Source organism: Simochromis diagramma, unplaced genomic scaffold (genome assembly GCF_900408965.1).
Source record: "Simochromis diagramma unplaced genomic scaffold, fSimDia1.1 OVJJ01000646.1, whole genome shotgun sequence".
Classification (NCBI taxonomy): domain Eukaryota; kingdom Metazoa; phylum Chordata; class Actinopteri; order Cichliformes; family Cichlidae; genus Simochromis; species Simochromis diagramma.
In genome coordinates this window covers 681,758-707,728 of record NW_024387279.1, presented here as the reverse complement: position 1 = coordinate 707,728, position 25,971 = coordinate 681,758, and the positions used below count along the sequence as shown (strand labels likewise).

General features: G+C 42.3%; 1 protein-coding gene and 1 long non-coding RNA gene across 5 annotated transcripts in view; one reads left to right on the top strand and one right to left on the bottom strand.

Annotated features, from left to right (window-relative positions):
* LOC120715793 (copine-9-like) overlaps positions 1–25,971 on the bottom strand; it is a 207,682-nt gene that overhangs the window by 55,883 nt on the left and 125,828 nt on the right. For all 4 annotated transcript variants that reach the window (XM_040002952.1, XM_040002953.1, XM_040002954.1 and 1 more), the window contains 5 exons: positions 18,860–18,923; positions 15,201–15,304; positions 14,543–14,647; positions 9,796–9,837; positions 319–394 (listed from right to left, as the gene is read on the bottom strand). In XM_040002952.1, coding sequence (XP_039858886.1) covers positions 319–394; positions 9,796–9,837; positions 14,543–14,647; positions 15,201–15,304; positions 18,860–18,923 — 391 coding nt within the window. The remainder of the gene's footprint in view (positions 1–318; positions 395–9,795; positions 9,838–14,542; positions 14,648–15,200; positions 15,305–18,859; positions 18,924–25,971) is intronic.
* Positions 4,391–24,969, top strand: LOC120715796. Its single transcript, XR_005691736.1, has 4 exons — positions 4,391–4,477; positions 20,668–20,672; positions 22,924–22,935; positions 24,957–24,969. It is a non-coding gene; the product is annotated as an uncharacterized LOC120715796 (long non-coding RNA).

Here is a 25,971-nt window from a genome sequence, read left to right as displayed (position 1 = left end):
TGAAACAAGCTTCTCAACAAACAAGTCAGAACACATTATATAGTCTTTCCTCATATTTCTAAGCTAATATGAACAGGTGGCGATTTAATACTGTCCTCAAATAAAGGCTGGAATTCATAACACAAGGAATATTACTTCATGAATAATATATAACACTGAAGGAACTAGCTGTGTTGTTCCTAAAGCACTGCTGTGTTGTTAATACCATCGACACAATTAACAAAAAATAGGTTTTGGAGAAAATCTTTGTCATTTTGTGACCAAAGTGAAATGTACTTCTTGTTGCACTCTGTCTTTTTTTCTTTTCATTTTTTTTACCTCATAGACATTGAACTGGCTTTGGCCTCTGGATAGTTCTCTGTAGCTTGTGGTGAATTCTCCAATAAAGTCATGACTGGAAGGGAGAATGAGATAAAGATAACAAATAAAAAGAAAACAGTTATTGTTGTATCTGTAACATGACTTTCTATTCTTTTTGACAAAAAATTATAGTCCTTTTGTTCAACAACATGGTGTCCGAATGATTTTCTTTCTTTTTAAGCTGTGAAATACAAATATAACTAGAAAGGGTCCACTTAAAGGGAACCCCGACTATTATGACAAGTTACTCTAAATATGTTAAAAATTATCTCCACCACATAAAAACATACTTAAGAATAACTACAATTTTTTTGTTGTTATTCATTAAATCTTTGTTGTTTAAAATTATTTTGGAGCCGTGGGAGCGGCCATGTTTTTTCGCACGCAATGCATTCTGGGACGATGACGTGTATTGGTTGTTAGCAGTATAAGTGCTTTCGTTCAGCTAACCTGTTTTGTTTTTCATAGTGTAGCAATGGTGTCAATTAAGTTGTCTATTAGTGACCTGGTTACGACTTGGTAGACCAGCACTATCCGGTCTTTGAGTCTGATGTTATTAGCATTCTTAGCAAACTCCGCTGCAAAAGTCAAATGATCACTGCAGCATTACTGAGAGTTGAACAACTGTCTAAATTTGTTCATCTGTAATAAAATGATCAGTGTGGCTGCTCTGCCAGGTGTATCAATTAAGTTTAACATCCAGGCGTCCATGAAAACGGAATTTATGACATTTAACTGAGTTAGAAGTTAGCAGGGAGTTAGCTCGCTAGCTTCCATCTAAATATAATATTGTAGAGGTAAACACAGACGACATGAGAGCTCTTGATTAACACTCCTCGTTTATTACTCATCACCACACAACTGAACACTTTTCCCTCCAAAACACAGCAACAACACTTCCTGAGAACTGGGTGTGAGTGCAGCCCTCCAATGGTCCACCATACATGCCCCCCCGAACACCCACTAGGGTCATCCCCTAGTCCAAAACCCTTGCTTTAATCAAACGTCCAGAACGGCTGAACCGGAGAGGTGGAAAATTGGCTGTGGGGAAACGAGCATGAGGACCAGGCTGGCATGGGCAGTCAGGAAAAGCTGAAGATAGCTCGGGCCCCGCTAGGTGGGGGGGGGGGGCGCGCTCCCAGAGGAAGAAGCAGAGTTGTGCAGTCGAGTGGAAGGCGGACGGCCATGGCGGAGGGCCTGGGCCTGCACCACTGGATCATCCAGAAGAACATGTGCCGGTTTAAGTCTGTCAATGGAAACAGCCTCCACACGGGTCTGTCCTCCAGTACAAGGTAGGTTTGCGCAGACCGGAGGTCAAGGACGTCCGGGTCAGCACACTGGTCAGCGGCGGTAACGTCAAAGTCTATGCCAACATAAACGGGAGAAACCAGCACGCGGGACAGACAGTCAGGCACACAGTTGGACTTACCAGCCACGTGCTGAATATCTGTTATAAACTCAGAAATGGCTGCCAACTGGCGCTGCTGGCGCCCGCTCCACAGGTCAGAGACCTTGGACATCGCAAATGTCAGGGGTTTATGATCGACGTACGCGGTAAAGCTCCGACCCCCCCCCCCAAAAAAAAAAAACGAAAATGCGCGTCGCGAGGTGCAGGGCCAGCAACTCCCTAGTCTGGCAACGGGACCACACCGTCGGAAATGCGGTGGGGCCCAAGAAATACAGAACCGGCAACCCGAACTGGCACTTGGAAGGGTTGATGATTAGGCCGTGTGCCGCCAAGCGCTGAAAAACGTGACGCAGATGGGACGCAGTTCTGCTGACTCTCAGAACTTAAGGTTATGTATATAACCCCGGTTCTCTGAGTAGCATGAGTGAGTGTCTCACTATGGGAACGCCTCCAGCGTGACCTCATCAGAAGCTCAAATACCATTACACCAGCCCTTACAAGCTGGCTAAGTGACACCAATGTCAGGAGGGGCTAGTGCCTCCCTATATAATAGGCTGACATAGCATCAGATGTCATTCAAAACAAGCCCACCTCTTCCTCGCTTCCATAGCAAGGAGGGTGGTCTGGTGAGACACTCACTCATGGTACTCAGAGAACTGGGGTTATATACATAACCTTAAGTTCTCTTTCATAGCATTCGTTTCTTGTCTCACTATGGGAGGAATACTGACTTCTGGATTGCCAGACATGCCTGTTAAGAAGACAGCTGTCCCCAACAGCACTTCACAGGGGAGAAGCTCCCACCTGGGAAGAACCTGCACTGAGGACTGAATGCGCTAGGTTAGGTGCTGTTACATCTAACCTGTAAAACCTAGCAAATGTGTGAGGTGAGGCCCAGCATGCAGCTGCACACACCTCCTGAATAGAAACTCCCCTAAAGAGAGCTCATGAGGTTGCCATACCTCTAGTTGAATGCGCACGCAAGCCATCAGGAGGCTGAAGACCCCTGCTAGTATAGGCTTGGGCAATTGCTCTACTGTCCAATGGGAGAGGCGCTGTTTAGACACAGGCTTTCCCTTATGTGGTTTAGCCCAGGACACGAAAAGCTTTTCACTTTGTCTGACACTCTGGGTTCTGTCCATGTAAATGCGCAGACCACGGACTGGACACAAGGTATGCAGCCGCTGTTGCTCCTCTGATGAGAAAGGCGGTGGGCAAAAGGCCGGCACGTCTGTAGGGGAACATGTGCCGACAACCTTTGGGATAAAGGTGAGGTTTAGCCGCATACAGACCCTCGTATTATCCGAGGAGAACTGAACGCATGACTGATGCACTGAGAGAGCATGGATCTCTCCTACATGCTTAGCTGAAGCTAAAGCAATTAATAGAGCCGTCTTCAAGGACAGAAATTTTAACTCAACCTGTTCCAGGGGTTCAAATGGGCAACAGGAGAGCGCAGCTAATACTGTGGGAAGGTCCCACGATGGAGCCAGTGGCCTAGATGTAGGCAATTTACGCCGTGCACCCTTCATGAAACAGCATATTAAGGGATGCAGGCCAACAGTCTTCCCCTCAAAACCAATATGGCAGGCTGAAATTGCTGCCAAATACACCTTGATGGTGGAGAAGGCTTTACCCTTATCAATCAGGGCCTGAAGAAATGACAGAATCACAGCCACAGAGCACTGAAAAGGGATGGCCTGTGATTCTAAGCACCAGCTTTCAAACACACGCCACTTGTGCTCATATAGCGTCCTAGTAGAGGATGCTCTAGAACACTGAATAGTGTCAATAACACTATGAGGGAGCCCCATTGTGTTCAGGTTAAATTACTCACAGGCCAAGCCCATAGAGCTAGCCTCTCCGGGTGGGGGTGGAATATTTCCACCCGTGCCTGAGACAGGAGGTCTCTGCGTAGCGGTAACAGCCAAGGTGGGCCGCACAGCAGCTGAAAAATCTCCGCCAGCCGCTGCTTCCCTGGCCAGTGCGGGGCTATCAGGATCATATAGTGACCTCTCTCTCTCTATTTGGCCAGAGTTGGAGAAATGAGGGCCACTGGGGGAAAAGCATAGAGGAGGGTTCTTGGCCACTCGTGAGCCAGAGCATCCACCCCGAGCAGCGCTTTCTGATCGTGCAGCGAGTAAAACACACTTTTTCCTTAGTCATCAGGTTGGTAAGCCTGAGCCAGCGTACTCGCTCCTGAAGAACCATGAGGCCAATGGCTCTCCCAGTAGCCTGTATGGCTAACTTGTGGAGGCGGAGGACATGGTCAGTTATAACGCAGATTTCTTCTCACACTGTGGTATCTGGTTTAGCTGTCATGTCCTCTTCTAGCTCAGCTTGGTAATCCATTAGCATAGAGGAGGCGTTGTGGGCTCTTACCAACAGAGCCGCTGCCTTGTAGCACTTGTCTGTAAGGCTAGACTGGATGCGGTCTGTTTTGGAGGGGAGAGATGGAGCCGATGAGGACAGAGACGCCTTCGGGTGAAGATGGCTCGCTACCAACGGCTCCACTTGTGGCATCTGGCGGAGGCGTGTATCCCAGGCAGAAATCTTCTTGCTGCAAGGACTAAGTTTCGCAACTTCGTTGTCAGTCGTAGCCATGGTTAGCTAGAGGGTTGCGCACATTAGCGAGACCGACACTGAGTGTGGAGAATATTGCTATTTCTCAGCTAGCGTGGGGTGAAAAGTAGTGCTACTGTTCTACAGGTATTGCTACCTAATGTGTAAAACCGCTAGCGTCGAAGGGTATTGCTACCTCATGGTGAAGCTAGTGGTACCTTTATTAGCAAAGTGTTGCTACATCGCTTTGGGAAAATATTGCTACTTCCCAGGGTGAAAGTATTGCTACCTGACACCAGCACTAGCTACAGAACAGCATTGCTACTGCTTGTATGCTAGTGGACAACTGAAATGCTGGGAACAAAGCGCCCGGTGACTGAGTTGTTCACTCGAATCTGTGGACAGTTTAGCTTAGCACCCAATAGCACAGTTGTCTTACAGGCTTCTGTGAGAAGCGAGAAGAGGTTTTTGAATGACATCTGATGCTACGTCAGCCTATTATATAGGGAGGCACTAGCCACAGGCTCGAGATGCCGAGATGCTCCATAGCGGCAAACTCTTCCTGAACGACGGGGGGTTTTGTGGGGTTGAGGAGGCGCACGCGTGCGAACACCGGGGGACCAACCGTCGGAATATAATGTTCAACCCCGTGCTTCGTAGCCGTGTTCAAGAAATTAGGAACATTCAGTGAAGGGAACTCCAAGAGCAAATGCTGAAAAACATTCCCTGAAGTCACAAAATTTGCTCAATTCAGGGGCTCGATGGCCCGAGTGAAACAGTGTATTTGTCACGGGCCCAGTTCCAGGGATTCGGGGTCCGTGAGCAGTGTGGACTACTATTGTAGTTATTATTATTATTATTATTATTATTATTATTATTATCATTATTGTGGTTATTGTTATTATGGTTGTGTCTGCTGTCCTGTTCCGTGTTGGTGTACTGTCAGGTGTTTAGGGGTGTGTGCTTGTGTATGTGAGGGTGCGGTCGTGGCAGGCACTTTTAGGCCTGGTGGGTGTGGCCCTGCCAGCTGACCGGTCCCACCCAGGAATCCACACACACCTGGTGCCGATCAAGCCTGTCAGAGGAGCTTCAAAACAGTGTGGCTGAGAGCTCCTCGACGCTGGATCGTTGAGTGACTTCCCGTCAGTGTCAGTTATTGTGCAAGGTTAGTGCAAGTCTGCCGTTAGGTTTTGTACTCATGGCTGCCTTTTGTATGCGTGTTTCCTCAGGAGGAATTGTGGCGACCAGGAGGCAGCACACGGACAGTACACAGGGAACGGAGACAGAGCACGGGATAAGGGAGAAGACACGGAACGGGAGTCGGGATCGCACGGGGGATTTATTGTTGTTTGGATTTTCACCCCTGTAAATAAACGCACTGCCTTTAGCGTCAAGTCCTCCATTTTGGGTCCTCATTTCTCACATCCCCACGGTCTGCCAGCCAGACCGTGACAGTATTGAAGAAAAGGACAGGGCATCGATTAAGTGTCTGTTAGCGACATCGACCAGCAGTCCGTGGGCACAAAGAAAATCGGCGCCCAAAATAGGCACAGAGCTAGCGGCAACAACAAATGTCCATTGGAAATCCCGACCATGAAAACAAACAGTCACCAACCTTTCCTCGAATGTCGCGATTGGAGAGCCATTAGCTGCAATAAGCTGCGTTCCACAGCCCACTGCTAAAATGTCGTGCCGGTCGGGGGAAGGAGGCTCATCTGGGAGCCGGAGTCAACCAGGAAACGTCTCCCGGAGTGCAAGTCTTCTATGAAGAACAGTTTTTCTTTGTCGCCAGCGATCGCGGCCGCTACTGCACGCTGGTGGGGCCCGTGTCCCGGGGCCGGAAAAGAGCAAGGCAGCAGGCAGCAGCACGCTCTGGCGCCAAAACGCTGATGGTAGAAACAGAGGTCCTGTCCGCGGTGCCGCAGTACTGCTGTGCCGCTATCTTTGGCATCAGCGAAGGATGGGACACTTCGGGGCAGGTCAGCGGGAAAGTGGAAGGTGCCGCCGGTGAGGCTGGAACCAGGTCGTGATCGTGGAAAGTGCAGGAAGCCAAGAGAAAATGATCCGCTTCCTCAGCCAGGGAGCGATAATCCTTCACACTCAGCTCTCATGGCCGCTGGCAGCTGTCGGAGGAAGATGTGGGTGAAAAGGAATTCCCCCATTGTTTGGTCCGAGAAAGGATAGCATGTGCTCCATCAGTTCGAGAGCTGTACCGCCACCCAGGCCTGAGAGGGAGAGGAGCTTCTCGGCTCCCTCTGCGTCGGAGAGGGTATAGCACCGAAGAAGCAGCTCCTTAAGGGCGGCGTATTTCCCTTGGGTGGGTGGGTCCCGGAGGAGAGTCAATACACGACGGGTGGCTAGTGGGTCGTATTAAAAACGTACAGCTCTGCTATCACTTTCAACATAAATAACGACAGGAAAGTAAACAATAGCGACGTTTGTAGGGTTACTGAAGTTGGGCTAGCTGGTATATAATGATGTGCTATGTGATCGCAAGTGCGACAAGCTATAGCATGACATAAACAGTAAAGCTGGAGGACGAACGCTAATGAATGGAGGACTTTTTTCCACTCGATAAAAGTTAATGTGAGGGTTCCCGATGGTTAGGGGCAAATGCAATCGCATGGCAGGATGTTGTAAACGGACCAAATGTCAGTCAGGAGAACCACTGAGATTAGTTAGTCATTAATATACTGCTGCTGCATGGGCTGGGCTGTAGTTACATTGTAAGGGTTTAAAAACTGTGTTTTAAAATGATTAGCGGTAATAAAAACCGTGAGAAGCCCACCGTGATCACTGACTGTTATTAGGGGCTTGTTGAGATTAAATAACAAGATACAAAAGCAAAACATGTTAAAAACACATCAGTCTTATTAAGTGCAGAATACTTTGGACCCAGACGCAGGATTCATCACGTTATCACTTAAAGACCGGACACCTGTCATGGAGGCTAACAAGGGCTGCCCAAAGAACATCTGGATTAAGACATACGGCTTCAAAAAGTTTTGGTGCTTTACAACAAATGCTCTCAGTCGCCGTTGCCATTGGCAAGCAGTAGCCGCATAGACACCAGTAGTTTTCCCTGACTCTCTCGTCCTCGTGTGACGGATTGTTTTCATCTTCATCTAAACTAAGTGCTGGTTAACTATTTTCATTCTCTCTCTCGGTTTGCTCTGGTTCAAACTGGAAAGGCTGAACAGAAGCCATTTCCAGTGCACTGCTAACTGTGAACTGGATGCGGTGCAACCGTATGACGTCACTACCCAGAGTGCATTGAGAACTAAATAACAATGGCGGCCTACTGGTAAATCGGTTTATATAAAATGTGCTTAAAAGGGGGCAGCACGGTGGCACGGTGGTTAGCACTGTTGCCGCACAGCAAGAAGGTCCTGAGTTCAATTCCACCATCAGGCCAGAGTGTTTCTGTGTGGAGTTTGCATGTTCTCCCCGTGTTTGCGTGGGTTCCCTCCGGGTACTCCAGCTTCCTCCCACCGTACAAAGACATGGAGTTTGTGGGGATAGGTTAATTGATTAATCCAAATTTCCTATAGGTGTGAAAGCGGGAGTGAATGTGAGCACGAACGGTTGTCTGTCTCTGTGTGTTAGCCCTGCGACAGACTGGCAACCTGTCCAGGGTGTACCCTGCCTCTCGCCCCATGACAGCTGGGATAGGCTCCAGCGCCCCCCGCAACCCTGAAAAAGGACAAGCGGAAGCGAATGGATGGATGGATGGTGCTTAAGGAAAACATTTGGTGTATTTTAGTACCACATATGTGTTATTGAAAGCACAGTACATATTTTAGCGCAAACATGTCTTAATAGCCGGGGTTCCCTTTAACCAATGTGAAGGATTGCATGGATCTTCCTTTTGTTGTCTTGTATTACAAACTTATACAAAATAGTTGCAATTAAGTTGCACTAATTTAAAGAGAAGTGCATCCTTTTCAGCTTCTATGATGTGGTATTTCTCACACATTAAACTATCCCAGATACCAAAAGGCGAGAGGCGGGGTACACCCTGGACAGGTCACTAATCTGACACAGGGCTAACACATAGAGAAAGACAGCCATTCATACCTATGGGCAATTTAGAATCACCAGTCAATCTAACCCCACTAACTGCATGTCTTTGGACTGTGGGAGGAAGTGGAGAGAACTCCCACAAACACAGGCAGAACATGCAAATTCCACAGAGAAAGACCTGGCCAGATGACGGAGTCAAACTCAGGACCTTCTTGCTGTGAGGCAACAGCCCTAACTACCGCACCACTGTGCTGCTCCGAATTAAATTAACTGTAGATATTTAATTTAACTAGGCTATATTTACCTTTTAAACCTTGCTGTCCTGTGCTTTAGATCACAAAGATTCAAATTAGACAAACAAGTGTCCTCAGTTGTGAAAACGAGTTTTTACCAGCTACGCTAAATCTCCAAGGCAAGGCCCTATATTCCACATAAAGATCTTGGACAGCTTATCCATGCCTTTATTACTTCGAGACTAGACTATTGCAATTCTCTGTGCATGGGCCTCCAATTCTCTCTCCTCCAGCGTTTGCAATTAGTTCAAAATGCCACAACACGCCTCTTAACTGGCACCAGAAGGCTGATCACATCACCCCTGTTCTAGCCAATCTACACTGGCTCCCTGTTAAATACCGTATCGTATTTAAAATCCTTTTGTATACTTTTAAAAATGGTGCCCAGTTACCTAACAGACTTTCTCGACGTGTATAGCCCCAACAGAGCACTCAGATCCTCTAATGGCTCTAACTTTTGTGATGTGTAGCTCGTTAGTCAGTGTCTGTTTTAATTTTGAAAAAGTGTCTAGCCTCAAAGGATTCCCTTTCTTTGTCCCTGTCACAATGACACGTCATTGGTCGATAGAGATATTTTATCCAAAAATGTATTATGCGTATACATTTATCATTGTTATGTTTCTGTTTTGACAAAACAGAATACTGTGTCAAAGCCTAAAAGGGAATCTGAGTAAAAATGCATCAGAATTACAGCCTGATGAATTCTGCAAGACAAACATTTCTTTCAGGTTTCCTTTTTTCTCACAAAAAGTGAAAAGAGAGACAGAAGATAGAACATAGAGAAAAGACTGAAAATTTATTTTCAGAGTAAAATTTGTGGAAAGCAGCAACATGAGGTCAGACAGCCTGAAAACCCCCACAAGATATCTGCAAATTAAGCCCCACATGTATGAGGGCTCCTACAGTAGCCAGCATCTGTGATGAGATGTAGAAGCCATGTATAACCTGACCTCCTACCCACTTAGCTGCAACCTTTCACTCTCAAGATTTCATTCATTGCCCAGTGTGTGCCAAGCAGGTGGAGCTCTTCACTTGTTCTAATAAAATGCCTTGGGTCAGAAAGAATAATGTGTGACATTTCAGAGACTCCGTGTGGAGCTGAAAATTAAAGCAAGGAAAAAGAGAGTCACACAGAGTGAGAACACTTACCTCCCATCCCTGTCCCAGTCGTAAACGTCCACCTTAACTGTCCTGGAGGGAGGTGAGACAAGGAAGCCAAGATGAGATAGACATAGGTGAGATTTACAGAAGATAAGAGGGAGTGTGAGGGTGAGAAAGTGAAATGGCAGGAAGACAATAGAGAGAGACCATCAGAAAGTTGAGTAAGTTAACTTTTCTTCAAAGGATGTTTCACATTATGAAATCAATTAAAATAATGGTGACCCTAAAGTTATGTCAAAAATTATATAATTATATAATATATAAAAATTCATTTAATAATGAAAATAATGGAAAAAATAATATGTATAATGGATTATATATTTGAAATAAGACAACTTTAAAAAACATTGTAGGCCTTCTTCCTTAAAGTTGGTGCTATGACTCAGATTCTTTCAGTCGTGCAATCATCCATGTGACCGTGTGCGCTGTGCTTTAGAGTGGCACAAGTATGAGGTGGAGTGACTCTTGTTACTTCTTGTTCTTTTCGTGTACAGGTTGATTGCCTGTGTGAGATGCAGGTCCAGTTTTCTGTGACTTAAACAGCTACTGTGTAAGAAGTAATTAAATGTAATTAAATTCAATAAATTTATATGTTACACAGCAGAAATTTGTATTTGTTTTATAGTCGGATTTATTGTTATTTTAGTGTTTATTTTTGAGTGTAGTTTGGATTTTATTTGCATGATTTTACTTTGATATTTGTATTGCGTTTTTTGGACAATTTTATTGTGGGATTTTTAGTGTAAAAAGTATTTATGCCTGCCTTTTTCCTCAGGGAATAAACTTTCTTTGATTAGACCTACTCAGTCTCTGTGCCCTGGTTTTCTGATACACATACTCCTCGTATTTAAAGAACCTCCTGATGTGACGTTTAGGCCCACCAGCTTTAGTGTCTAAACAAACAGCACCCAATCTCAACAATAGTCCGCTCAACCTGCTTTATTTTGTACAGTAAAGACCCTACAAGATTTGAGACAAAGCCCCAACAATCAGATGATATTCTTGCTGATAGGAGTTTATTTAGGCTACGTTCACACTAATGCATTTTCGTTTGAAAACGCATCGTTTTCTCTCCGTTTTGACCTCCCGTCCACACTGAGACGGCGCTTTCCTCAAGGAAAAAGGCAGCGTTTTGAAAACGCTCTCGAAAACGCATACATTTCAAAACGCAGCTGTTCCGTTGCAGCACGAAAACGCAGACTTTCTAAAACGATGACGTATTTTAGTCATGTGACGCAGTCATGTGACCAAATAAACAAAGATAGTGGAGTACATTATACAGCGGTTGTTTTGATTGCTCTCAATTTTGACTGCCCTAAAAAAGATGAATATCAGTTTGTACATGCTCCAGATAGCTTTTCTTTAAATTCTTTAATTCTCACTCGCTTTTGCAGCTTTGTACTTTTGTGTTACTCGTAGCAACAACTCCACCTCATTGTTAGTCCATTTAAAAATGTATTATGTCTGATCATGGCAGCCCAATAACAGGCCCTAAGCACCAGCCATAGAGGCAGGAATATACCAAAGCCAACAAGTCCGTCCAAAGGTGCCTTAGAGACTATCCACCATATAGTAGCAGAACATAAGATGCAAAGAACAGTATACACTGAGAGGCATAACCAAGTGGCTGAGATAGTATATATGGACTAGAAGTCCCAAATACCCAATACAAGACACCACCAAAGGAGGTGGAGAACAACAAGGTCCTATGGCACCAAAAGTTCCAGACAGACAAGCAGCTGCTGGCAAACTAACCAGACAATAGTGCAGGGGTGTCGAACTCCACGCCTCTAGGGCCGGTGTCCTGCAGTCTTTAGATATCACCCTGGGTCAACACACCTGAATCACATGATTAGTTCCTTACCAGGCCTCTGGAGAACTTCAAGGCATGTTGAGGAGGTAATTTAGCCATTTAAATCAGCTGTGCTGGATCAAGGACACATCTAAAACCTGCAGGACACCAGCCCTTGAGGCCTGGAGTTTGACACCCCTGTAGCAGTGGGTGACAAGGAGCAGAAGACAAAAAATTGTGATAGATATGGCAAACCCAACAGACAGCAACATCAGGAAGGAGGACAAGAAAATAGAGAAGGAACAACTGGAGCAGATGTGGAAAGTAAAGTCCAAAGCAGTCCAAAGCAGGTAACAGGAACATAAGGAGTTGTAACCCTAATACTGGAAGAGTAGCTCCAGCAGAATCCGAGTGTATAAGAGGTCTCTGTGCAGAAGAACACAGTCCTAGGTACACCTAAGATACTGCGAAGAACCCTCAAAATTCCAGGCCTCTAATAGGGGACTCAAAATTTAGCATCACACATATACCCCCCACACATTCATCCTAGCCATTATTAACAGTAGTCTGACCTCTAGTGTGGTGCCAAAAATTTTTAAAGATGCTATTGTGCAACCCTTTTCTTAACCCTTTTTTTGTCGGGCATGTCTCCAAGCTACCTTTGTTGCCTAAACTCCTTTAAAATTTTGTCTACACTCAATTTAAGTCCCTCCTGTATGAATATCTTGTTTTAAAACTCACCACAGCACTGAATCTGCTCTATTAAGAGTCTGGTGATGACAGACACTTTGTGCTCCAGTGGATGATGAGAGGCATCCCCACAGATACAGCAGCCATGGAAGCAGAAGAATATCCTATCAAGAAGGCCCTGAGTAAATGTGGTTATCCCAACTGGACATTCACTTCAGGTGCGAAGAAAGACAACTACTGTCTAAGGGAAAATCCTTAGTAATCCCTTATTTGTCGGTTGATTTAGGCTTAGATGTACATACTGTGCGTGTGTGTTTGCTGCTTATTACTTCTGCATTAGTCTCAATAACACCAGCACTGGCCTGACACTGAGTTCACGGCCGACTGCTGGCATTATTCTGACCACCACAGAGTTCAGCTTTATACAGGATTCAGTATGAATATGGAAAGACAAACCTCAAATCTTCAATTTGAAGACAGACCCAGTTTAAGAAAGAAGATGATGTTTCTGCATAAGTCTGAAGTCCTGATGAGTACAAGTGAACCTTCAGACGTTCTATGCTTTTCATGGATGAAGTCATGGAACTTCTACAGTCGAAAATGTAATGAGTACTTGGTTGGGGCTCCTTCACCCTCCTTCAGCTCATCTATATTTCTAGGTTGGGTTTTTTCTTATCTTCCTCCTGACAATACCTCTATGGGTTTAAGGTTAGGGACGCTGGTTGTCCAATAAAGCACAGTATGTCATGAGACTATGGCAGCAGACAGTGAGGAAAGAGGATAAGGACCCAAATGCATACATGTACAGGCAGTAGTGGGTTTTAACAAAACATGAGCCGTTTATTAAAAGCTGAATGAAAATACTAGCAAGAGGCAAAACAGGAACTGAGGCTTAACTAACAGAACTAAACTGGATGAATTAACTTGGACATGGAACCCTGAAACATGGACAAGAGAAGCAGACGTCCTGATAAAAGACAAAGAGAAAACAGACAAAATTCATACACACACGAGGGTGATTAGGGAGAATGGAAACACACAGGAAACACAGCTGGAAAGGCTTGACAAAGACACAGGGAAAGCAAAACTAGCATTGACACTCTGTAGCTGCATCAAATTTCCATGATATAACCAAATTCTGACTAGCAGACTGTGACCTAGACATAGTGTAGGTGGCAAAAGTCTGTGACAAATTAGCCTGCACAGCAACAGACATGTGCAGATCAACAATGGATAATATGGAGTGCAGGAGAGAGTACGACCATGCAGCGTTTAAAGCTTGGAAGTACTCACATTACTTTGAGTTTGATTCTGTAAAAAATTACAAAAACATTAACGTCTGCTGTTCACTCTGCGTGGGAAGAAAACGTCTTTCTACAGCGAAAAATTAAACTTCTGAGCGAGCTCCGAGCACGCTGCCACGGGAATGTGACATTCACAGAGAAACCCCCGGATCCTCCCACTGACATGACCGCTGTGGCACCGGGCAAACCTCCACCCGCCCCACTCCTGCTAAACAGGTGACAACAGATTTAAAAGCGACAGGACTTAGTGCTGCTCAATCTTTGATTTTATTAATTTTTTGGTGTGTTTTACTTGCATCTATTTGAAAAAGTGTAAACACAAAACATTTTTTTTTTAATTTTATAAGCTGGAATCTGCAGAAAAGGTTTAAATGTTAAACACATTTCTTCCAGTCAGAGACTGCTGCATATAATTTAATTTTTGCTTGATGCAATGTGCATGAAACTAAAGATTAAAACTAATAAAACAATTTTTAAAAACAGACTTTTTCATTTGATTCAATTTTATATGATGGATTATGCAGGAAAAAATAGAACTGGGCTGAAAGATCTGTTGCTTTATTACTTATTCAGTTTGTGCATCATGTTTTTAAAAAGTACCTAAGTAATAAAGTAACCAATTACTTTTGAAAATAAGTAATCAGTAAAGTAATGGGATTACTTTTTGGAGCAGTAATCAGTAATTAGTAACTAATTATTATTTTCAAGTAACTTGACCAACACTGGTAAAGACATATATTAAAGAGGTGAGAGCTCTTTTGTCTGACTACAAATTAGTAGCAAATTAAATTTGAAGTAGTAGCTGTCGGGTTTTTGTCTTTATTTTTATTTTTATTTATTTATTTATTTTTTTTGCAGTAGCTGACCCTGTGTTAGCTCAGTATAAACCTTTATATTCGACAGCATAATGATTTAAAATAAGAAAGTAATCAATGTACTGTTCTCTCACCTGTCATAGTCTCCATTACAAAGTGCTCGAACAGGAATAGTAAATGACTGCCAGACAGGGTTTAGGTTGTTTTTGATCACCTCAGTCTTGTGGCAGATCGTAAACCTGCAAACAAAAGAAGACATCTCAACATAGATGAAATGTCAGAAGGGAGGAGGTTTTTTTTTTTTTATCATGAAACACATGTTGGTGGGCTCTAGGATTGACAGGAAATAGTGAACAAAATGTATCCCTGGATACCACATATCCCTGGTTAAATAATGACATTTGGTAAGGCTTCATGCTACTCATCATCTAAATGAAATGTAACATTAGACACCAGAAACAGTCCAGAGTAAACAGAAAGTTTTCATCCTGAACTATATTTTTGAAATACTTAAAACTTAAACGAAGTACATATTAAAACATTCTACTTCAGTGTAGAGAAAATCTATAACTACTTCTTCCTTCTGAAGGGTTAGTACCTTTCACTCTCCTCATGGGACTGGATCCAAAAGACAAATGTGTTAGCGTTTTTTTTTACTCACCGGCAGTAATAAGGCCAGAACTGGAACAGAGGAGCAGCGCTTTTCTTTAGATGGACAGGTAACAGATTGACTGCATATCAGAGGATATACAGTTTCTCTAACAATTCATACATTCCAAACAAAACACTCACGTGCCATCCTCGTTGCTCCGGTAGAAGACAAGGAAAGGATCAGACTTGCCAAAGAAATCCTTTTTATCCAGCTTGTTTGCACAAAACTGCATAGTGGCTATGTCCTAGGAAAACAAGAACAGTTTCTTTCAGAATCCTGTCTATCTTCAAGTTTATTTTTTAAGAATGAACTTATGTATTTTTGAACATAATTTGACAATAAGTACTTAAAAGAGGCTGTTGTCTAGCAAACTGTAATATCCGTAGACAAAAAGTCTATTGAGCACATGACTCAAACCCAACAAGAACTTTACCTAGTGGCAACAGGATATAACACAGAGCCATTTAACATTTAATAATAATAATGGATTGCATTTATATAGTGCTTTTCAAGGCACTCAAAGCACTTTATACTGAAGACAGCACAGGAACAAGCTCTGAGCACAAGATCCAGGCTGGGGTCTATCACACCAGTCAAGAACTGGGCAAGTGGCTCCAGCATATCTCAAGAACAACATCCGAGATCTCTGTCTAGAAGAGCACATTCTTAGGAACAGCAAAGATACTGGGCAGGACCCTCAAGCTCCCAGGCTGGACATAGTAGTAATCATGATCAATGGTCTTCACAGAGAGTTGGGGAATGGCTGCAATCACAGCATTGTAAGATGGTGAAAGATGTACCCTTAGGCCCCGTCCTCGATCCAGAGATGGTCTTTCCCTTTTCACGTAAATGACCTCCTTGACTCCCCGCTCGATGTGTACATCCTCATGATTGAAAGAGTGTCCACTGGCCTGGAGGTGTAAATAGACTGCGGAGTCCTCGCCTGACGAATTCTTCATCGTACCATCAGCTTTGCTAGAGGTTGTTTGGTTTCCCTGGTGTATAAGTCATCAGCGTACACTATATTACTCTATTTGTGTCGGGTGGTTTAAAAGCCACCCGACACAAATAGTTTAGAAATGTTTAGAAAAAATGCTTCTCAACTGTTCCGATACTCCTGACACATAAGGGTTTTCACTTAGGCAACAGTTGTCCTTCAATCCTGGATCGGGTGGAGCTTTCTTTCCATTGATCAGTGATCTTTGATCAATGAGCTTCGATCAGTGGGCTTTGATAAGTGGTAGTTGATCAATCGTCATGAGAATTAATGATCAAGGAACTGACCTCCCAGCCCATTGTTCATTCAGTGGTGCTGGTTTCAGTCATTCTGCAAATGTACTGTTTATAAGGTTGGGGAGACCTGCAGTCAGCTGAGACTGAAAAAGTCACCTGGATGAGTGACGAAATGTTTCTTCCACTGAAAACACTACGTCCAGAGGAACAGAATCAACCTTTTGGGATCCTCAGAAAGATGGTCATCCATATGCTGTTTTGTGTCCTCTGCTTCATCTTCAGCAAAGATATGATCCAGAGATTGTAAATCCCATTGGTCCTTGGGTTCTGGGCATGGGCCTACTTCTGTGAATGGCTGGAATATTTCTACCAATTTGTTTTGTTTCTTTAAGAAAGAAAGAATGAGGTTCTGGTGCAAAAGGTATTGCAGTACTGGGTTGACCGTTAATTGAAATGTTTAGAAGATAGATTGTTGCTCAGAGACAAACATTTGAACAATAAATCCAACAGGGCTCTCAGAGTTCTCAAGTACTCTTGAGCTGTCACCACCACCACGAGTCTGATACTGAAGCAAAGAAGGTCAAACCTGATTACATATACACTAGGGGTGCAACGATATTCGTATCGATATTGAACCGTTCGATACAGTGCTTTCGGTTCGGTACGCATATGTATCGAACAATACAACATTTGTAATTTATTTTATCAACTTTCCTTCTGACGATGCTGTCTGTGTTGAGCGCTCAGTGAATCTGCGTTCGACTACTCCGCCTAGGCTGCACTGTCGAGCGCAGATCCACTGAGCGCTCAACACAGACAGCATAGTCAGAAGGAAGAGCGCAGGGCAAGCTAGCAAGACAGAAGTTAAGCTCTCCTTGCAACATTCAGATCTGGCGTTTGGAATTATTTTGGTTTTCATGTGACGTATGACCCTGAAGGTAAGTGAGTCATGGACTAAAGTAAAACAGTATGTTGGATGTGCCATGCAATGCTCAATTACATGGGTGGGAACTAGTGTGTTAGCGCAGTTAGCTCGTTAACATGTTGGCCGTCTAGCCCCATGCACGGGGCGATCGGCGGTAGCTCGTTAACGGAGATTTGCCGTGTTGTGGCGTTAAGGTCATTTCAACGAGATCAACCTGAAAGCACTAGTGGGAACACAACGAATATGACTGCACATTTACGCCGACATCATCCTAGTACAAAGACAAAAACAACAAGCATGCTACTAACTTTAGCCGAGTCATTTAGACAGCTGTTAGCACATGATTCTCCTTATGCTGCTGAGAATATAGCCCAGAAGAAGCGGATAGTATAGCTTTTATTTTGGAAAGAGGCATTTCTCTGTAATAAACTCTCTTTTCCAAAGATGAGTGATTCCTCAATCAGATACAGGGCTTGCAATATTGCTAGCCCAACGTCCTGGAGCTAGCGATTTTTTCAGTCGGGCTACCAAAATCTATCTCTTCCCTGCCCGTCGGGCTATTGTAGGAAGGAAAAATATATGTCAATGCTTTTGCATTCTTTCAGAAATGTAGCTGGGTAATTATGTCATTGGCATCGGTGAGCCACTGTCAATATGTGACATATTGAAATCGCGTTTGAATTTGCGCTTGTTTTTTTGCTTTCACTTTGCAATCGCGCGAACTGTGTATAGAGAGCGACAGCACTGATCTGTGAGTGATGATAATTTGTGCACCAATTCCTCTGACATCGTCTTATTAATCGTTAGCTTACTATGCAAACATGACAAGTGAAATCTCCCGCAGCAAGCTTAAACATGTGAGAGGTTGATCGCGCAGAGAATCGCTGAGCTTATGTGAGTGCCTGTGTAAAAGCAGCAGGATATATATTTTAGTTCTGCTGAGCCAAATAACACAGGTCAGGGTGAAGAAGTGACAGCCAAAGAAAAGCTTACCACAAAACGGAGAAGTTATGACAAATCAGACTATAAGGCAAAAAGAAAGTGCAGCTTTATGGTTTCATGGACAAAAGAATTTCTGTGGCTGTGATATGTTTACAACTTGCATAGTTCCCATTTCTGTATAGCTGTATATCTGCAGGTGCGCATTCGCTGTCAAAATAAAAAACACGCACAAGGGTTAGGGTTAAATTTAAAAACTGTACTTTTGAGTTAAAATATATATTTATAATTTTAATAAATGATAAATTAAAAAGGCATGAACATTTTTTTTGTATCGAAAAAATATCGAACCGTGACACCAAAGTATCGAACCGAACCGAACCGTGAATTTTGTGTATCGTTGCACCCCTAATATATACATAACAGTAATCTGATCTTCTTCAACATGGATATAAAAAACAAAGTGTAAAATAAGGATTTATAATTCATGAGCAGCTCTTCTCATCACACTGAGAGTATGATGCAAATTACAAAATTATCCTGAAGTCATTTAAATGGTCATTCAATATCCAGGTAATTTAAATTTACTTGGTTAACAAATGGAAACACAGACTGTGACCATCATGAGGTCGGGCTGCCATGCTTAACTTTCTAACTCCTCTTACTGTTTGTATCACAAGGTTCATCTAAGCTGATACTAACTCTGCAGTTACTCAGCTCCTCAGCGGTGAAGATGATGGTTCCACACTTCTTCCCAGGAATACCACTAAGAAAGTGAGAGAGAAAAGTGTAAGATACAGGACAACAAGTATTTTTAAAAAAGATTTGTGGCTGTATAATTATATGTCTCACAATAAAAGAATAATACTTAAAACTAAGTATGGATCATTCAGATCAAGCTATAGTTTACTGTTCTCTGGGAAAATCTGATTACTTCCCAAGTTCAGCCTATGCTAAATTTTTAGTGTCCTTTAAAAATAAATAAATAAGAGAATAAATCAGAAATAAGAAAATAACAGCCACCAGAGAAACAAGCTGTGGCCAGAAATTAAATTTACAATGTTATAGACCTCAACAAATGTTACAGCGATGACCATATTTCCCTGTAAAAAATCACTTAACTTTAATTTTTGGTTGAGAAATATGAAGGAAGATAAAATAAAGACAAAGAGGACATAATTATTTCAGGTCTTTAAACCTGCCAGTTTGTTTGTTGTTGTTTACTTTATTTTGTGTTATTTTTTGCTTGTTTTTTGATGTTGACCCTCAAGCTACCAGACTGCTGGTCGAGTACGTGAGTTTGAAGGATAAAGATGCACAAAAACGAATTAATTAATCAGGCAGGGGGAAAATACTCTTTCATTGCACTGTATGTCTACACAGCTTCTATGTAAAGCTTTGGAAATAGCAGGATTTCCTATTTCAGTCTTCATAAATGCTTCATGAAGCAGACCACATAATTTCTGACTTTCTCTTAAGTTATAATTTATATTTCTCTTAATATTAACATTAAGTTAATCACACAATTATAGAGTAAGAGTCAATTTGCTGAATCTTTTATCGCCAGTAACTTTCCATTACAGTGATTAATCTCAGCAGCTGATTCCTACAAGTTATCATTGTCAGATATAGGAGAGGATAAAAGAGGAATTCTGGAGGCTCAGGAGGCACGTCACCATGATTGTTTCCAACCAGAAGTCAACCTGTCATCGAATTTGTCTCAGAGGAAAGAGCACTTTTCATTCAGTGATGAATTACAAAACAATCTTGGCAATTGTATTAAAATTTCATTAAGATTAGAAAATGAAATGTGAAGTCATTTCTCACAGAGAGAAATCACCTGCTAGAGCAAAGGCTCTGTGCCCTTTTCTCTGCTTGTGCCCTGTTGTAAACTGCTGGAAGTGATGCTTTGTTGTTGCTTTTTCATGAATTTACTATACTTACAATCTATCTGCCTCCAACTAACAACCATGTTTTCAGGATATTAGTATATACTCATAGGTCATTTTTAAGATCTGATTTATTCCCCAGTTTGTAAATTGGAGTTCCATGTTGTTGGAACAACATGGAAACCTGAGTGATAGATTAAAATCATATGTGTTATTGGAAACATCAAAGAATCTTTGTGAGCATTTCTAAAATAAATATTCAAACCATACACATCTTTAACTTTAGATTTTTTTTAAAATTTGTCTATAATAGCGGCCACATCTGATTCTGAATAACATAACATCTTTAATTTAGGAATAGAGGGTGTCTGACTATTTATTGTAACATCATCACATGAAATACTTTCAGTGCCACCTAGCTCCTTCAAGCCTCTTGACAGATTTAAGTATTGGGTTTTGGGACTATGTCATGAAATGCTGAGCAGTTTACTGCATCAGTAAAATAATTATTCAAGCGTGTATTTGCTTGTTTCCTTGGTTTTTCAGTTAAATGGACCATATTGAAGCGGTTGCTTATCTCTTTCAGATTTCTCATATCATTCTTATCAACCCAGTTAACAGAGGTGGTGGCTTACGACACCAACTGTCCGCCATCTATAATCCCGTTTTGAGACTCTTCCCAGCGCCTTAACACCCACTTACATCCTGGGTCATTTGACCTCAGTGAATCACATGATAGGGTGTGACAAGGTCTCACAGTGGGTTTACCCGAAACACCTGTTTTCACACCTTGGCTCCTGTTATTAGGCAGAGGATCAATAGGGGGTCCATGACCCTCTTAGGGACACTCCCATAGGGCTTAAAATCTGGGATTCTCCACCAATTGCTCTTAGAACTGAAGAAGTTTCTCGGATGAAACGTCTTCAAGAAAGTGTAATATCATCAGGCCGCTCAATTTGAGATCATCTTGTGCATAGATGCACACCGTCTTAATTATAGAGACATCATGAAACCACACCTGTCTAGTTTGGGGCCCATAATTCTCCTGGTCCTAGTCTGAAATATCTGAGATCTGTGTGCAAGAAAATTACACCCTGACAAAGAAAAGTGCATAATTAAAAGTTTTTCAAGACAAGTTGAAGCCAGATAGAGAAGTGGGGAAACCTTTATCATCCTCTTGATAATTCCCTGTGGTTGCAGGTCACACTCCACCTCACAGTGTGACACAGCGATTCGTTCCATCCACTCAAAGCTGCGCTTCTGTCTGATGCTGCACTGTGATTAAAACGCCAGCTGAGATTCAAGGATGTTGCCATAAACAACTGTGACAATGTACACAGGCACCAACACACCGCTACACATGCACACTACATTATGCAGGAGGGATAGTCGGAAGATTCCACACAAACAAAGAATATATTATCCTTGAGAGACTGTTTTCTGTGACCTTAAACTGGTTTTGCTTCATTTAGTCCATTGTCCCTTCTGCTGGTTCTTTTATGAACCCAGTCACGTAACCGTAGCTGAATGAGGGCAGGTAAAACTCAAAGATTTGGCTTGAAACAAGTATTAATTCCAACACTTCTGACAATTTCATCTCAGTTTGGTTTTCTTTTTAATCCGTCTCTGCTGGCCCTCTCACTTAAACAAAGAAAGCGATCAGTGATACATGAGTGTCTGTGAGCAGTTCTGATAATGAATCTTGCAAGGTCATGTGGGATATTGAAGATACCTTGAGCCTCTCTAGACTGTCACAGAACCTCCTATTCACATTCCTGCTGCTGCTACAACAGCCTAGCTGTGGTTAAACTGCAGTAACGTCACAGAAGCCTGTGTATGGCAGGACAAAACAGGTCACTACAACACAGATGAAGAAAATAAGTTAAATGTGGACGACATCAGGGCGTGTGTGTGTGTGTGTTTTAAGGAGGGGAGGGGTCTCAGCAGGCCTTTTCCAACATATTTTTTGTCATCCAACCACTTCAGTTTTTCACTGCCTAATGTGGGTTTCCCACTCCCACATATGTTAGACAAGATAACACAAACACAATCACAATTACTCTACAGTAACAGAGTCATGTAAAATTGCACACAAAAGCCTTCTCATTTTGTTTTATGCAAGGACATTTTTAACATTAAACAAAATACTCCAACAACAATGATATGAAAGTTGAGGGGAAAAGAATGAAAAACAGAACAGAACAGGCGGCAGCGTGGATTTTCTCACTTTGAATATCTCTAGTAAGATACTTAAATATAGTTGTGTGTGGACCAAAACCTGAGACCTCTGTCCTACAACTGTTCTTAATAGTTCTGAGAAAATACACTTATATAGCAAAAATACACATTCTTAACCTGAATTAGACTGATAATGTCCTCACGTTTGCAAAGCAGCCTGTAGTCACCCACTAGTTAGTTTAGCTGAGCATGAAGACTAGATTTGTCCAGTATTTAGTATACTGTACGGACATAAGTACTGGGTCAACTACAAATTACTACACATTATATTTTTATTACCCTGTCTTCCTCCCCTCACCCCAGCAGATGGCCCCGCCCCTCCCTGAGCCTGATTCTGCTGGAGGTTTCCTCCTGTTAAAAGGGAATTTTTTCTTCCCACTGTCGCCAACGAGCTTCTCACAGGGGATCGTATGATTGTTTGTTTTTTCTCTGTATGCATTATTGTAGGGTCGACCTTACAATATAAAGTGCCTTGAGGTGACTGTTGTTGTGATTTGGCGCTGTATAAATAAAACTAAATTGAATCATACCTACACATACCTGCTCTACCATAGAAACCCATTCCATGAAACTCCCAAAACACTGTTTTTGTGCTAATGTTAATGCCCAAGTAAGCTTGGAACTCTGCAGAGTGAACAGAGCATCTGTGATGTTTAAGCACTATGTGCCTTAGCACTCTCCAATGCCACTCTCTAACTTAAACAGTCTGCCACATTTTGGCTAAGTTGCTGTCATCTCTAAGCACTTCCAGTTTTGCATTTGGCATTCTGTTACAGTACAGTGGTAAAATTAATCTCTTCAGAAGAAACCATTGTGTGTAAGACTCATTGCATCTGTACAAGAACCATTGTTCTACAGGACAAGATGTTTCCAGTGGTATTTGTTTTAAAATGATTAAATGAAGGATTTCAGAAGAAGCCTATGAATTACCTAAAGGATATATGTTTGAAAAGTGCATCCAGTAAAAAATGCAACTGAGGATATATCCAGTCCAAAGGACAACATGTGGAGGTCTTGGACTTCAAACAAAAAGCAGAACTTCTTCACAGTTTCACCAACGTTGCTGTGGAACAAGCTAAAACGATAGTCACGCTAAAACAACCATTAACCAAGGAAATAATGTCATTGAAACTCAGTCCAATTAGTTTGGTGAAGTGGTGGATGAAGGACGGGTTCCGGCTGGGATCTTTGCTGACCCAGCATCTCTGGAAGTAACACACGCTTCGATTCCCTTAAGCTCCGTGGTCAGAGCCATTCATCCAGCAACTTGTGTTGTGGGTCGCTACTCTACGATGGCACCGCAAGGTGACTTGACCTGTTCCACTGTGCTGATCACTGCACCACAGGTGGCAATAAAAACAGAGCATGATGCTCTTCCTCTCTCCAACTACCAGATTTGCAGCTCACCCATAGGTGCACTTGCCCACTCTGCCTCACCTATGAAGTCCACCAACCATCCACCAGAAATGCCAGCAGAACCTACTGTCTATTAAACAAAGTTATTCCAGTGTCCGTTATGCCAGTTGAACTCAAATCCCTTCTAACTACACTCCCTAATTCAATCAATATAATTATTGCTCATGTAGGTACCAGTGACACCACCTGGTAACAGTCAAGCATGACAAAATCTGACTTTAGCACTCTGGTAGACTCTGGTATCTTAAGAGTGTTATATTTGTGTTATATTTGACCCTATTCTAAACGTGGTACCGTCCAGTTTTTTGTTTTTGTTTTTTACATTGACTACTGCTGACAAGTTTGTTATAGCAAATAGAAACTAAGCTGAACTATTAAGTTCCACCCCTTAAATCTCATGTTCATGCAGAAGAGTCCTTAAATTCTTTTATCAATATTTGCACTGTTATCCTTGATTCTGTTGCTCCTTTGAGATCTTAGTGCCCTAAATTAAAACATCAGCCTTGGCTAAATGAGTCTACTCGGGCGCTCTGTCAACAATGTAGGAGAGCAGAAAGGAAGGGGGATGAATAAATTCTGGTGTCTTATGAAATGTTAAGAAATTATTTTAACAGATATCAGGAGGTTTTCAGGGCCTCAAGAAAAAAAACAAACAAACAAAAAAACACTTTTCCAATTTGCTTTATTCTCAGTCCCATAGACTGAAGTTCCACTTCACTACCATCAAGCATGACCTTAACAACATCTGTTTTTCCAAGTATGTCTCCTGTACTGTGACAGCTTTCTAAAATGTTTTCATTCATAGGATCTCACTTCTCAGGAATACATTGTACAATGATTTTCTGCCCAACAACTAATATTGTTGACAGGTTGAAACCTACTAATGTAAGTTTGGCATTATTCGCTCTCGTCTGTTTACATACACGTTTTCATGTAATTGTGTCATCAATTTTAACAATTATCTCTCTATCAAAAGTATCTAAAGTGTTAGAGAAATTGGTTTTTCCAGCAGTTGTAGTTTTTGGTGAGGTTTTTCAGTATGACTCCAAATTGAATTACAAAGAAGCTACTCTTTCAAGAGTTTTTAATGACCTTTTAGTGGCCTTTTATGTATTGTTGATCCTTGTGACTCCACTGTACTTGAGATCTTACTGATAATACAGTGGACCACAACATGCGGCTCTCACATCTTGTGAGCTCGTCGATGTATCGGTATTTGTTGCACTAATTGATTCTAGTCTTATTTGACTAATAAGTCTTTCTTTCAGTGTTAGCGGTTGATGTTGTAACCTGTGGTGTACCTCAGGGTTCTATTCTCACAGTGCCGACCTGTGTCACAGTACAGCTAATATGAACACTGTGCTTTATCCATTCCTATTTTTGTCATTTGTGTTTGAGATGATTGCCTTGCTGGAACACACAACTGTGTCCAAGTATTAACCATGTAGCATCTGATTTCAGATACAGTCCTACTTCTTCATTATCTCATCCACCCAGTGCAATACATCAGTACTACTGGCAACAAAATAACCCCAGAACATGATGCTCCCGTCACCATGCTTGAAAGCTGGTATTGTATTTTTGTCTCATCTGACCATAAAACTTATCCAGAAGGCATTTCTCTGGTTGATGTGGGCAGCTGCAGATTTCAGGGGAGCTTGACGGTGTAAATTTTGAGGCAATTGGGGTTTTTCTCTTGGTCAGTCCATGGTGATGTAAAACTTGCTTCACTGAAGATATTGGCATTGGTTCATCTCAGGCTTGAGCCTAGGATGTTCAGGAACAACCCAGAAACCACCAACTATGGAACGGTTACTCATGGGAAGTGACATAGTACAGTTCCCTTGATAAAGAAACTTGACTGTTATTTTATTTTTCTACGCAAAAGAAGACCTGCAAATCTGCTTGTTTTTAGACTTCTTCATTATTAATGTGAGTTAAATTGTGTCCAGCAATCACACTGCCTTTAAGATTCGTCCTGCTCCCAAATCATGCATTTGTGTCCTAACTCTAACTTCATACAGCACCTCATGACATTTTGAAGTTCAGATTTTTACAGTAGCCGAGTTATGAGATTGTATTTAATGGTTTTATAAATCTTTTACTTTGCAGCTCTTCTCACCAACCATTTTACTACCTTATCACAACCTACAGAATCAATTTTTTTTTAAAGTGAACCCAAAGGCTCTTATAAGAGCCACCCCTCTGTGTTCTTTTCTGCTTTGATCTCTTCTTTTCTATTACATTTTAATCTGTTCCTTTCCCAACTTT